General features: G+C 34.6%; 1 protein-coding gene across 7 annotated transcripts in view; it reads right to left on the reverse strand.

The window, feature by feature from the left end:
• Positions 1–13,748, reverse strand: part of LOC100366345 (uncharacterized) — a 78,489-nt gene that overhangs the window by 27,857 nt on the left and 36,884 nt on the right. For 6 of the 7 annotated variants that reach the window (XM_078007256.2, XM_085497883.1, XM_085497888.1 and 3 more), the window contains exon 5: positions 1,813–1,824. The exons of the other annotated variant lie outside the window; for it this stretch is intronic. In XM_078007256.2, the coding sequence (XP_077863382.1) occupies positions 1,813–1,824 (12 nt within the window). The remainder of the gene's footprint in view (positions 1–1,812; positions 1,825–13,748) is intronic. 7 annotated transcript variants of the gene reach the window in all.

A 13,748-nucleotide genomic window follows, 5' to 3' on the forward strand; every position in this document is an offset into this window, starting at 1 on the left:
AGCATGTCTCGGATACGGATCCAGAACTGAATTCTTTAAAACAAAATGGCCGCCAGTCGGCTATTTCGAACTTGATCCGAAAAAAAAAATGACGTGCATCAAGGTCCTATTATGTTTAATGTATGTACCAAGTTTGAATGAAATCCGTCCATGCATAACTGAGATCCGGGTCCGGAATGGTGAAAATGTGCGATTTCAATGCAGTTTCGGCCTTAAAGCGGCCGCCATTTGGCTATCGTTAATGAGATCATGAAACAAATACACATACATATTTGTGACATGATGTACCTTGTGTGTGTGAAGTTTGAACTTGATCAATCCAGACATGTCTCGGATACGGATCCAGAACCGAATTCTTTAAAACAAAATGGCCGCCAGTCGGCTATTTCGAACTTGATCCGAAAAAAAAAATGACGTGCATCAAGGTCCTATTATGTTTAATGTATGTACCAAATTTGAATGAAATCCGTCCATGCATAACTGAGATCCGGGTCCGGAATGGTGAAAATGTGCGATTTCAATGCATTTTCGGCCTTAAAGCGGCCGCCATTTGGCTATCGTTAATGAGATCATGAAACAAATGCACATACATATTTGTGACATGATGTACCTTGTGTGTGTGAAGTTTGAACTCGATCAATCCAAGCATGTCTCAGATACGGATCCAGAACTGAATTCTTTAAAACAAAATGGCCGCCAGTCGGCCATTTCGAACCCGATCCAAAAAAAAAAAATGACGTGCATCAAGGTCCTATTATGTTTAATGTATGTACCAAATTTGAACAAAATCCGTCCATGCATAACTGAGATCCGGGTCCGGAATGGTGAAAATGTGCGATTTTGATGCATTTTCGGCCTTAAAATGGCCGCTATTCGGCTATCGTTAATCGGATCATGAAAAAAATGCATGTGCATATGTCCCATATAATGTGTGATGTATGAGTGAAGTTTGAACTCAATCGGTCCATGCATGTTCGAGATACAGGTGATCACGGACGCACGGACGCACGGAAGCACGGACGCACGGACGCACACAGGGCAAAACATAAGTCCCCGTTTTCGGACTGCGTCCGAACGGGGACTAATAACAGTGGGTTTTCAAAGTGACACTGTCGTCTGTACATACTGTCTGTTTCGGAGTTCTATGAGGTCTTTTCAAACAATACTATTATCACAAAGTGCTAAATTTTTACACATGTGATTGTACCACTTTCATCATTTTTTATCAATCATAAGATAGCTGCTCTACTGCTACTTGGATAAACAAATTAACAGGAAATGAACTACACAGAGGCATCATGGGTAATTTAACTTGATACATCGTATCAAACTTGTCTTGGTGCCCTTGGTAACATTCCCTATACTACAACAATGTATCTCTATATGCTAAGTTTAATTTACTAACTTTGGCCTTGAAAACTGGGTGCCCTGGGTTTGATAGTCTAACATCACTCAACAAGACTGTGAATTTAACTTATTAAGACAAAGCTGCATTATATTGAACAGTCTTAGTCGGGAGAAAATTGGTGCAGTGCATTACAAACAGAGGCAAAGATAGTAAGCTATTACCGTTACGCTATTACCGTTACGCTATTACCGTTACGCTATTACCGTTACGCTATTACCGTTACGCTATTACGCAAACAATATTACAACAAAAAGATACTCAGAAAGCAGACAAAGATCACAAATGCAGCAGCTGCAGTTACAATTATGCGCAACGCAAGGAGTACGTGCAAGCGATATAAGAGCGAGATAATAACAGAAAGCCTGTGCAAACAAAAACAAGATTCAATTCACCCGTGCTCTTACCTCCGTAACTTTCTGTGAGTGCCAACCATAACATAAAAGTGTAAAAAGTGGGAGGAAAATAAAAATGAATTAAACTAAAATGAGAATCACATCAACAGATGGTATTCAACGTGCCGTGATTTCTGGTTACATGCAGTTGAAACATGCGGACGTGTAGGTTATGTTTTGTGCTTTACGTGCATATTGTTGTGTTTCATGACGTTACGTGCACTGTTATGTGAATATGAACCCATTCAAAAATTGAACAACAAATATTATACATGTATTATTAAAAAAAAAAAAAAAAAAACATGCTCATCCCTTGATATCATGTTATCTGAAAGTACATGTCTACAGAATAATAATCTAAGTCTTTCCTCTTTAATGTATTTGTCATATTTATGGTATGATGTTAAAATAAACTAATGCCCTTGACGTCCTCATAGGCAAGCCGGAAACACCTGTGTCCATAGTAACAATACTCAACAGTATCTTTTAGATAACACTGCCTCAAATCATTGATATTTTTTATTATTATTTTTAAATCATTATTATTTTTATCTCTTATGTATTGTATGTTTTTATGTTCCTTACCATACAAAAACCCTCTGAAGGTTTTTAGTAGTGTAATAATAATAAAGTTATTGATAATAGTTTACCAAGAACATATTGGGAAACTAATATCCTAAAAACATTTCGAGGAGGGGTGGCTATATAATGCTAATTTTTGTTTTGAGACTTTACAAGTCATAATTACACTGTTGTTGGACACCAAAAACAAATATATGACACGTGTTAGATTACATAACTTCGCTTTCATAACTGCAAAAGAATCAATTTACAAGTGTTCCAATTCTGACAAGTATATAGCCTTTGTTGGGTTTCAACAGACAGAGTAATGACCTTTAAATCATAACCACACCCTGACCACACCTATAAGGATTATGGAATAATCCAGTCTACAGCTGTCACATACAGGTTAAACCATTCTTTCAAGAGGAGGGTAGGGTAGAATAGAGACTAGAGACCAGTGTCTACAGATCTGTCATTTTTCATTGATTATTTCTTCTATTATTATTTTGAACAGTGATTGAACAGTGGATATAATGGTTTGACCACAAATCCTGACTAAGTTTCAATTTTCTGGACATAAGGACGCCTTAGGTATTGGTGACTGCAAAGACAAGCGTTTCAATGAACGCCGCCGAACATCCCGACTGGACTACATGCTTTTATTGGCTAAATGCTCAGTGGGACTTGGTATAAAACGTTAACGGCCGTACTATACGACAACCGCTATAAAGTCACCAGACAATGCATCGTAAATATACAAGAATGTGGATGACTGTGTCAGCGGTCCATCAAACTCTACCGTTTCTAAAATTTATAAAGCATTCACATTTTTCAATTTTTTGGGGTAATGACTCTAAAAACTTGGTATAACCATTTGGTGTTTTGTGGTACATGCCACGTTGACCAAAACTAAAAAGGAAGGTTTACTGTACTATGATTTTATGATTATTTCATTCTTGTTGGGTTTAGGTTAAGAGGTCAAGGACTGCATCATAATTTATTTTTTTCTGAAGTTTTGGATTTCCTATTAAGACTCTTATTGTCTTTAATATAATGCTAGAATACGAATAAATGAATCAATTTCCATCAAGTTTTCATTTCTTCAAGAATCAACCACATAGAATTACATTCTTGCAAAGTGCTAAACAGGTTGTCTTGGTGGTTGGTGACCAGGCAACTAAACACCTGTGTGTGCCTTAAGCTTGGAAACTACTCCTTGTCATATCTTAGACGTTGGTATGTATGACCTCCATGAACTCTACAGACACTTCAAAAGCTTGTCAAAAATCCAGTCCAAAATACGTGCTCAGGTATTCTTATTTCAGTATAATCTAAATATCATTTTTTTTTCTTCAGATGATTGAATTATGTATAGTAGGTAGGTTCTTCATTATAATAAAGAAGTGAATTGTATGATATTTCAGATGACAAAGAAAAAAAGATTTTAATTATAGAGGAATTAATTCAATACATTGCTGATCATATCAATGTATTGTGTATGTCACTACAGAGACGCGAAAACATGGCTTAGGGTTCAGTTTAGACTGATTTCTGGACAATAGATATGGTTTGACAGGTCTTGTCATTTGAAAAAAGTCTGGCTAGCTACAAATGACTCACCGGAACACAGTAATTTGATTGGCAAAGCTATGCCATACACATCTCTACAAAATGGTCAACATTATGAAAGTTTCTTGATTGATAAGCAAGTGGATCATGTGAACTCTTTTCTCCAATGGCATGCTATGCCCTGGTTTGGTTATATACAGGTTCACAACATTGTCCAGTCATGCAGTCATTCAGATGCAATTTGCCAGTATTTTTTTCATAATGTCCTTATTTTGTTCAATCATTTCAGTGTTTTCAGTCAAATTTACTGTTTTACACCCAAAATAAGGCAAATAATTAGAAATGTTCCAGGACACTATTTGCCATTTTGGACAAAATGTCCTAAGCTAATGTTGAGACAAATGTTACTGATTTAACCTTTCATCACAAGACTTTCTTGCACAAAATTTTCTGCACTTTTTTTTATATATTCTTCAATATTTCTGGAAATGACCCCTAATTTTGGAGCCAACAGACAAAATTTGAATCAATTTTCAGTTTTTACTCAAAAAATTTTGCTTCCCCCCCCAATCTTCTGAAGGGAAGTGCAGACCACAGGGAGCCCAGGAACTATAATCAACTGTAATACGCAGTCTCTATGGGGGGGGGGGGGGGTATCGGCTGGTATCTAGTGTAAGAAATAGACAAGGGATGAAGGCTCCAGCCAGCTCACATTTTTTAAACTCGAAAAAACAGACGAAAAGAATGAAAAATAAAATATAAAAAAAATACCAGGTTGAAGAATATTAGTTGCTTCTTCAAATTTCGCCAAAGCCCTACCTACATTTTACCGATATCTGCAGAATAAATCAAGAAAACTACACAAATTGACTCCATTTAGGAATTCCTAACGGTTTGCCCGAACGCACGGCACAGCTGGAGGCGTGGCCTGTTCAGCATTTGTCAACAACCAATCACAAGACTGGTTACAAACCACATCGAGGTCACAACTCGGTTAGTCTTGCTCAACTGGTTCGTAACCAATCTTATTTATTTTTCTTCTGTTGTAGCAATATTTTACAAGTTACAGCAGACATACCGGTACGGTACTGTGAAATACTTTATTTTAGCTGGAATTAATTTTCGCTAAACACTTTTTGGGTATTTTGTGTGGATTTTATTTTCACTGATTTTTGACGAGTTGAATGTAAAAAAATAGGGGAAAAAGTATATTCGCTGGATTTTATTTTCACTGAATCATTCCTTCAGTGGAAATAGCGAAAATTAATTCCAAGCGAAAATAAAGTATTTTACAATACTTGGCTACACTGTAGCTAGCATATATGTAGGCACTAATCACTCTCACATCAATCAATACATTACCTATAAATATCTGAAGGGTTTTAAACAAACTATGTAAAAGTAGTTTTAAAGTGCGAAACCAGTCACTGGAAACAACGATGAATACACATGTAAGTGTGACGTTATTTTAAAAAGTCTATCTGGATGAGTTGTACACGTCGGTATGCACCGAGAATTCAAGCATGGGTGTAGATCAGTTGTTTATGAAGGATAAACTGGTTGACTTGTGATTACAAGGTTAGGTATATACCTTAGTGTAACTATAGGTTACTATTTAATTTTACAAACGAGATAAGTAATTCTTTTAATTTAGTTTAAAGGGCGGCAGTCGCCGTGCTGCGTCCTGTTCGAAATGCGACATATACAATGTGTGTAAAATAGATTTATTTACATGAAATTCGAACACACGCAACGACCACCACGCTTTAAATGTAGGGAACACAGCACATGATAATGTAAAAATTGCTCTGTTTTATCAACTGTTTACATTGTGATTTGTCATCTACAGAAGTTCAAATGTGCAAGACCTGAAGCCAGGGATAAGACATTTTATTTTTTATAACTTAGTAAATTCATATTTTGGCTACTGTAAAATACTTTATTCTCGGTTAAAAAATTTTTTTTTTATATTTTGCATGATTCGGTGAAAATAAAGCTTTTTTCCTATTTTTTACATTCAACTCATCCAAAAAATCAATGAACAATAAACTCCTTACAAAACACCCAGCAAAAATTAATTCCCAGGTAAAATAAAGTATTTTACAGTACCGGTAATTCAAGATGTCGCTAATTTAAAATAAAGTATATTCTCACAACTAGATAGTTGACACTTGACTAGCTGATTCATGCATGGCATGTAGGTTCACATTAATAATGCAAACATTTGTACAAAATCATTTTTTTATGTTGCTATTATTAGAATTAAACTGGTTTTACACTAATGTTCATTCATTCCCTCCGGCCATGGCCTCGGTCACCCATCTGTCAGATCCTGATATTGACATCTATACTATACGTTTATGTAAATACACTTGCACGATCCAAAATACTTTTTTTATTATTTCACATGTATCGCTTCAGGAGTTGTTTGCAGTTATTAATTAAAATCTATATATGAATCCAAAAGGGAGAGGAAAAAATTAAAAATTTACAGATTTGTAAATTACAACATACCGGGAATTATAGTTAAGTTTGCAGCAAGGGAATGCCACACAATGCTGAACACTACCAATTTACATGCAACAGTAACATGGTAGGTGGACACCTATATTCAATCTTTGAAAAAATGCGTTTCTTAACCTTTTGAGCACCAAAAGTATGGTGCAACATTTTGCCATTATTTTATGAATTTTTTGATATTTTTGAACCAAATGGACATAATTTCCTAATGGCTACAAATTTTGATTAAAATTTTTGAAGAATTATGAAAAAAATGTGAATTTAAAATTCAAAATTGGTGACAAAAGCCGACTTTGGCACTCAAACGGTTAGATCAGACATACCGGGGGTGGGGGGTGGGGGGTGGGGGGTGTAATGTACAATTTCAACTTTGATTGTTAACCCAGTGAATAATAAACTAAATAAGTCAGGTACAATGTAATGTATATAATGTAAATCCTCAGATATATTGTCAATCATTTATGACTTCATATCTTAAATCCTACCAAATAAAACATCACGAAGAATAATCTATTTTATATGTTACATTTTAACCTATAAATTGCCCAATTTCAGTCTCATAAATATTAAATATATAATTCCTCAATGTATTTTGTAGAACATGACGAACCCATACTGCAACTCTCTCACATATGTATTCAGGTCACGTATACATATCTCATTGTCATAGCAACTGCTCCTAATCTTCTTTCATCAAATGAATGTCATCTTCTGTTATTAAAGATGTGATGATAGTATGTACAAATGTATTCCATTTTGGATTTTTTTTATAGAAAAACGAACACACCAGTTCTATTTTCTTTCCAAAGTTTTGAAAAAAAATATTTTTGAAATTTATCAGTCTCATACAAGAAAAGCGTAACTAATTTAATATTTTAACTAATGGCTTTTTATCATCAATGTGACATTAAAATCAACAGAATCTATCTCTCTATCCAGTCATCTATATCTGCATACCTGTGTGGAGTACCTACATGAACATCCAGTGTTATGGGGAAACAAGGATTGTCATGCATATTAATCGCGTATATTGGGTCTTGACACCCCCCCCCCCTTCTGTCTATTGTGGTTATTTGAAGACTGTAAACGCTTTCTATCATATTAAACTGGTCACCAAATTTAACAACTGCTTTCTTGTTTTACAATAAAATCTAAATGAACTACAGCAAGCCAAAATAGGTCTCAATTGTATACAGCACCACCAGTGGCTGTTTTCTATGCATCCAGACATACGGCACACACAAATTTACATGGATTGCATCCTACATGTATGTTGCTGGAATTGACTTTATACTAGATTAAAATTACACTGGGAAAAGACAGACTATTAAATTGTGTAAACAAAATGAACAATTGATTTCCCATGATTCCTTTTGTGCAATCCTGCTGACTGACCTGAGAGAGCACCGGTGTAAGCATTATATATGCACAAATATAAGTATATTATGCAACAATCACTGGACAGAAGAAACACCAGGCAGACAAAATGTTTTTAAAGTTATTCTTTGTGAGCAATTTTAGTTTAGGAAGCAATAGAAGTAGGTTTTTTTTCTTTCTGGAAGCCTCAACGCATGAGTGGTTGTTAAGAAAATATGATGGCTGATCAGGAAATTGTCTTTCTAAGTAATACGTATAGTAATGATGGCAAAATAAATGAACACAATCAGATGCTGTAGGGTTAAAGCGAGGGAGTCGTCATCTACGTATGCGTCAGGTGGCCATAGTGTGTTATCGTTTACAAACAAGCGTCTACCCACGTGTGCAGGTGACGACCCTCTCGCTTTAATCATAGACTTTAAAAATACACTGTACATATACGCAGTTTTGCATATTTGCGCTATGGCAAATCTCTAAAAACACAAGATTTTGTGCGTTTTCTTGGTCTCATGTGGCGACAGGAAGTAGGACAAACAGATAAAAACTTTAATCCAATTCACGGATTATAGCCCACATTACATCTAAGAAAATACCGCAGTTGCCTGTTCTTGTATTTTTTAAGGTCTATGGATTAATATGAGACAGTTTTAATGGTAGCGTTTTCTATCCCAAATTGTAGAACACATTGGTGATGACATTTTTCAAGACATTTTGGTTAATATTGAGACAAGCATGGAAAGTGCTTGTTTGACTCTCTGTGAATATATGCAATTTTGTAAATGTTATTTTTTTCGAAATATACCACAGAGAAAATGACTGAACATTATAAACACAACAGTGGCCATTTTCGGAAATAATACTTTAGATGAATCTGATGGGAATTCTCGATAGAAATGGTGGCAATTAAGACTCCCTTGAATTTGACATTTATATATGGAAAGAGCAGCTGTCTAAATGATTGGTATTCCCTAGAAGTTCAAAAATCCACACAAGTACTAAGGTTACTGAGTAAACACCGCTTTAACTCAATTATTCAGCTCAACTTTCAGTTTTACAGAGAGAGAGCTGTTGATGGAAGGTGCGATGATGGTACAGAGGGCTCTTTTGAGCAGATGTGGCATTGTGGTAATTAGACTGGTAGAGTTTAAAATTATCATTATTACCGTGTCAATCAATTTGCTTTGCCCTTAAGTTATGTGGCAGCAACCTAGTGCCTCCTTTTCCCCATTTGTGTGAAGAAACAATTCATTTCAGAACGCAAGATTTATTTATAGGTGAAGGTGGATAGCCATAGTCACTTGGGTTTCGGCACAAAATAACTGTAAGTTGTACATCGACTTTCAACCCCACAATAACACAGTGATTTGTGTTTTGCTACCTGTAAGGTTCTTGACCCTACAGTGCCACATCACTGATTTCTTGTCCTATATACAGGTTTTTGCCTTTTTTTTTTTTTTCTAGTATTAACTTTACTCTGATCTGTTCAAAAGTAAACTCCCAGCCAAACACAGGGATTACAACAAGACAATCAGAATCATGTGTGTTATTTATTTTATCATAATTTCACTCTAAACAATATGCAATTATTTGCAGGAGAGTGAGACTAACATTAAAATTATTCAAGTTTTATGAAACATATCTCATAACAAATACAAATGTATTAAACAATTGTGTACAGATTTTTAGAGCTAACATTCAAATTATTTAATTTTTACAGGGTAAACAATCATATTACATTACAAATATTCAATATTTTTCATAGTATATTTTTTTCATAATTAATGTAAACTGATTAAAGGTTTACAAAGACGAAATGGCCTAAAATTCACATTTATTAAAAGCGGCACAGTTGTCACAAAACGTCATGTTCGATATGGGTCCCACATGATTTATACAACATGCGTAAAATATATTAAGATGAAATTTTAAAGCGTGGCATGTAGCGACTGCGTCACCAAGGTGAAAACCCTTTCACCACCAGTTCCCTCTTTTCATCACAAATTCACAAAATGGCCTTGTTTATAGTCTGCACATTCCTTCAGAAGACTGGAACAAAAATATCCAATTTTTCGAGTAAAAACTGAAAATTAACTACAAAATTGTCTGTTGGCTCCAAGATTAGGGTTCATTTCCAGAAATATTGAGGAACATAAGAATAAAGTGCAGAATAATTTGGCGAAAAAGTTTGGTGGTGAAAAGATTACAAATTTACATGATTTACAAACTTTAATAGCAAAAATCTGTCTGTCATGAGAATAAAGCATATAACAGTACTATAACAAAAACCAGACTGGAGTACTACGCAAAAAGACATCAAAACAACAGATTAAATTTCCTGACCAAGTTAACAATCAGATACAAAAGAACCTTTAAATAACACCATCTACAAAAGTAACCATATACCAATCAATATACTGCGTGTGTAAGACGAAGGGTTCTATTAAAAACATCTAATATTACAGATCTCATGCTGGCCAAACCACTGCATAATGAAATCAACGATCGCTTCATCGGAAATTTAATCTCAAAGTTTGTTAATCAAAATAGAGCCAAATTTTGAAACAATTTTGACCGTATATGTAACTGATGAAGAGAAACTGTATTTGACCTTTCACCTTTCGTGTCAACTTGTGTCACGGTCGAGTTACTTTATTTATTTATTTATTTATTTCAAAACACAGACCAAGGATTCATGCACTGTCAACATAAACAAAGCCAAACCAAGTTGTTCTATCTAGGGTCCGGAAAAGTAGGCTAGCAAAAGTCAGTTAGCTAAATTTTGCTGGAAACCCCATAGCTAATAATAAGAAAATACCAATACACACAAAAGATAGCAAAAATATGTCTTTTCCTAACTAAATTGAGCTAATTATTGAAAATACCAATACGCAAAATAGGTCTTTTTTTGTCTTTTTGACAATTTACTTTACTCATATCACAATGTATTACCAAAATCATCTGTGTTTAGATGAGTTCAGTTTAAAAACAAAATCTATTGAACATTATGAACAATGTCATTACCTATGTAACACAAGTCTTAACATTCACTTGACCTCACAAGCAAATGTTCAACTAAACCACACCACAGGAAACTGAACAGTCAAACAAATCTACCACTAATTGTTGTATACCAATACTTTGAATTCCACTGACCAGCAGACAGTATTTCACAACAGCTCTCAAATTTACTGCCAAGAATCTTGAGTTCAGTGAAAATGACAAACAAGATTAGGTTTGATTGGCTACACATTGGCTAAATACCTATAACTGTAACTATCAAGCCAATCAGAAAACAGCTTCTTTACAACCAATCAAATCACATCTTGTATAATGCTAATGTGAATTTTAACTATATATGTGTGTGAACTTGTTATTGCAGCAAACTGAGATTGTTTAATATTGTCAAGACAACAGGGGAAAGTGCATGTGCATGTGGTCTGTACAACCACACCCTCAATCATTTTCATCGTTAAGATTTGATAATTTAAAGGCGTTCGTGAGGTTGAAATTTCACAAATGTACTGAGTCGCAATCTTAAAACAAAAAGTTCACAGCTACAGATTTTTTGCAGACTGACTTCGTGAAAATTCTGGCAAATTAAAGTGGTTTCCAATAAGCCAATCTGGCTTAGTTGGGACTTTTTTTTTTGAGTTTGTCATGAATTTCAGAATAATGTGCCCGCTGCTAATACCCATTATCATAAAGCCTGCATATTTACCTTTCACACTTCACAATAATTATTTATAATATACTGTAGCGTAATACTGAATGTTATGTAAGTTTCATCATTGGACGATGCTTCAACTATTAAAACAGATTACCGGTAATACAAAATATTTTAACTGATACTTTGAGGAAAGCCAAAATTTGAGATTACCGTACAAGGAGGCTGGAGGCTTTCCTGCAAGCAATATATGAAAGTCCAATGTAAGCCAGTTTACAATCACAGTGTATCTATCTCCTTACGACAGAATCAAAACTGTGTACAGATTTCTGACAAATGAGAGAATCGGTCACTGGAGCTAATGATCATGAAATGCCAACTGTGACATGGACTTCTTCATCTTATTGAAGTCGTTAACTCATCCCTATAATCCCCAATCAGTGATCGAACGTAATCATCATATAAAATTAATTTGTAACAGCTATTAGCGTAGATCAATAAATACATCAACTTTACAACAAAATGATCAATATACCCACCTACTGACAGAGAATAATCATCATTCTATAAATGAGATTTATACTTAGCATTGAGTTGACCACAGAAGCAAATAATTATAGCTCGCAAATTAGAATATATTCTCATTAATTGCAATTTGGAATCACAGACTAATATTTCGTCAAATCGGAAGTGGGGCTGACCAACTACATGTATCTATCTACCTGTGGGAAACAGAATGATACCCTGGGACAGGACTACTATTTACCATAGTAGGTCTCCTTGCTACAATAGGTGGTAACACAGTGAGTTGTGAATACTAAATTAAAAGTACTAGTAGATCATACGAACAGTGTTCCATTGACATCTAATATCATGTTTATCTCTGTGGAAGGGACACATACAACATAGTTTCATATCATTACAAAATACCATACAGTAAAAGTGAATAGGATTTGGTTTTATTTTATGTTTTAAAATTATTGACAACCGGTAGGTATATAAATTTATAGATATTAAAGAAAAATACTAAATTTTATGGACATTATCTTGTGGAATAAACTCAATTGAAAGGCACTAAATAATTTACTGCTTGTCCTGCGTACATGTAAGCTGTGATTGCAATATGTCCAAGAGGTTGCATACGACAAGCAGGTGTTTGTAAAGAGAATATCTACAATGAGAACATCACATACTGACAAAGAGCAGTAAATCCAAGGATACTAACATCCATTATTCAGTTATATCCTCCACAACATAACGCTCTCTTTACTCGTCCCTGAAAAGACGGGCACATGTACAGTAATGCACATGAAATTTAGTTGAATTTTTTACGTCCACCTAAATTTGAAAAAGAAGCCATATTGCAATACAAATTTTAATATATCAGTACACACGAATGTCGTTACCGGTACATGTTTACTGTTTGTGTATGATAACCTGTGTAATATATTCAGTGATTTCAAAGTCAACTTTCGGTCATTCAACCAAAGCGAAGTAAGCCATTTTTATTTTAATTTGTAGTACTAACATCAACCCCTTCAACTCTTCAGTTTCATTATTATAGTTGCCAGGAATATCGAAACACAGATGAGTAAAATACAGAGATGTCAATTTAATTCGTTTCATATATCGATGGTCTAAACATATTTATAGAGCTGCATTGTCAATCTCCCAAGCGGGCCTCAATAAAATACAAAAACCAACGAACCATAATTTTGAGATGCATGATGATACAGAAAATACATGTTGTGCAGCCCACAGATTAACTACGGATTCAATACGCCTAATAGAAGATGCACTGAATTGGATGTGAATATGGGAACTACAGTAGATGAACAAGATATTTCTATTTTTACTTCATGAGCGTAAAAAGTACATACGTTACTGAAACACGGAAAGCTTAGGTTTACCACATACCAGTACAAATATATGGCTGACATATTTAGAGAGATAGATTTGTTTCAAATATGTTTATAGGATTAAATCGTTAATAAACCGAATAAGGAGCTAAGATATAAAAATATCTGCATACGATAAAAAAAAAAAAAAAACAGTAATCCCACAATGCCATCCCTGGGAATAACGATTTTCTCTTTTATTGGGGAAAAGAACACACAACTGACAGCATACCATTGAAAGCAGGTGGTTGGTTGATGCCATTTACAACAAAATAAGCCAGGGTAAATGGTTAATTTGCATAACAATAACATTTTATGGTCATTGTGACTAGCAGGTATTGTTCATCAACAATTAC

The sequence above is a fragment of the Saccoglossus kowalevskii genome, chromosome 4 (genome assembly GCF_978046115.1).
Source record: "Saccoglossus kowalevskii chromosome 4, keSacKowa6.1, whole genome shotgun sequence".
Lineage (NCBI taxonomy): Eukaryota > Metazoa > Hemichordata > Enteropneusta > Harrimaniidae > Saccoglossus > Saccoglossus kowalevskii.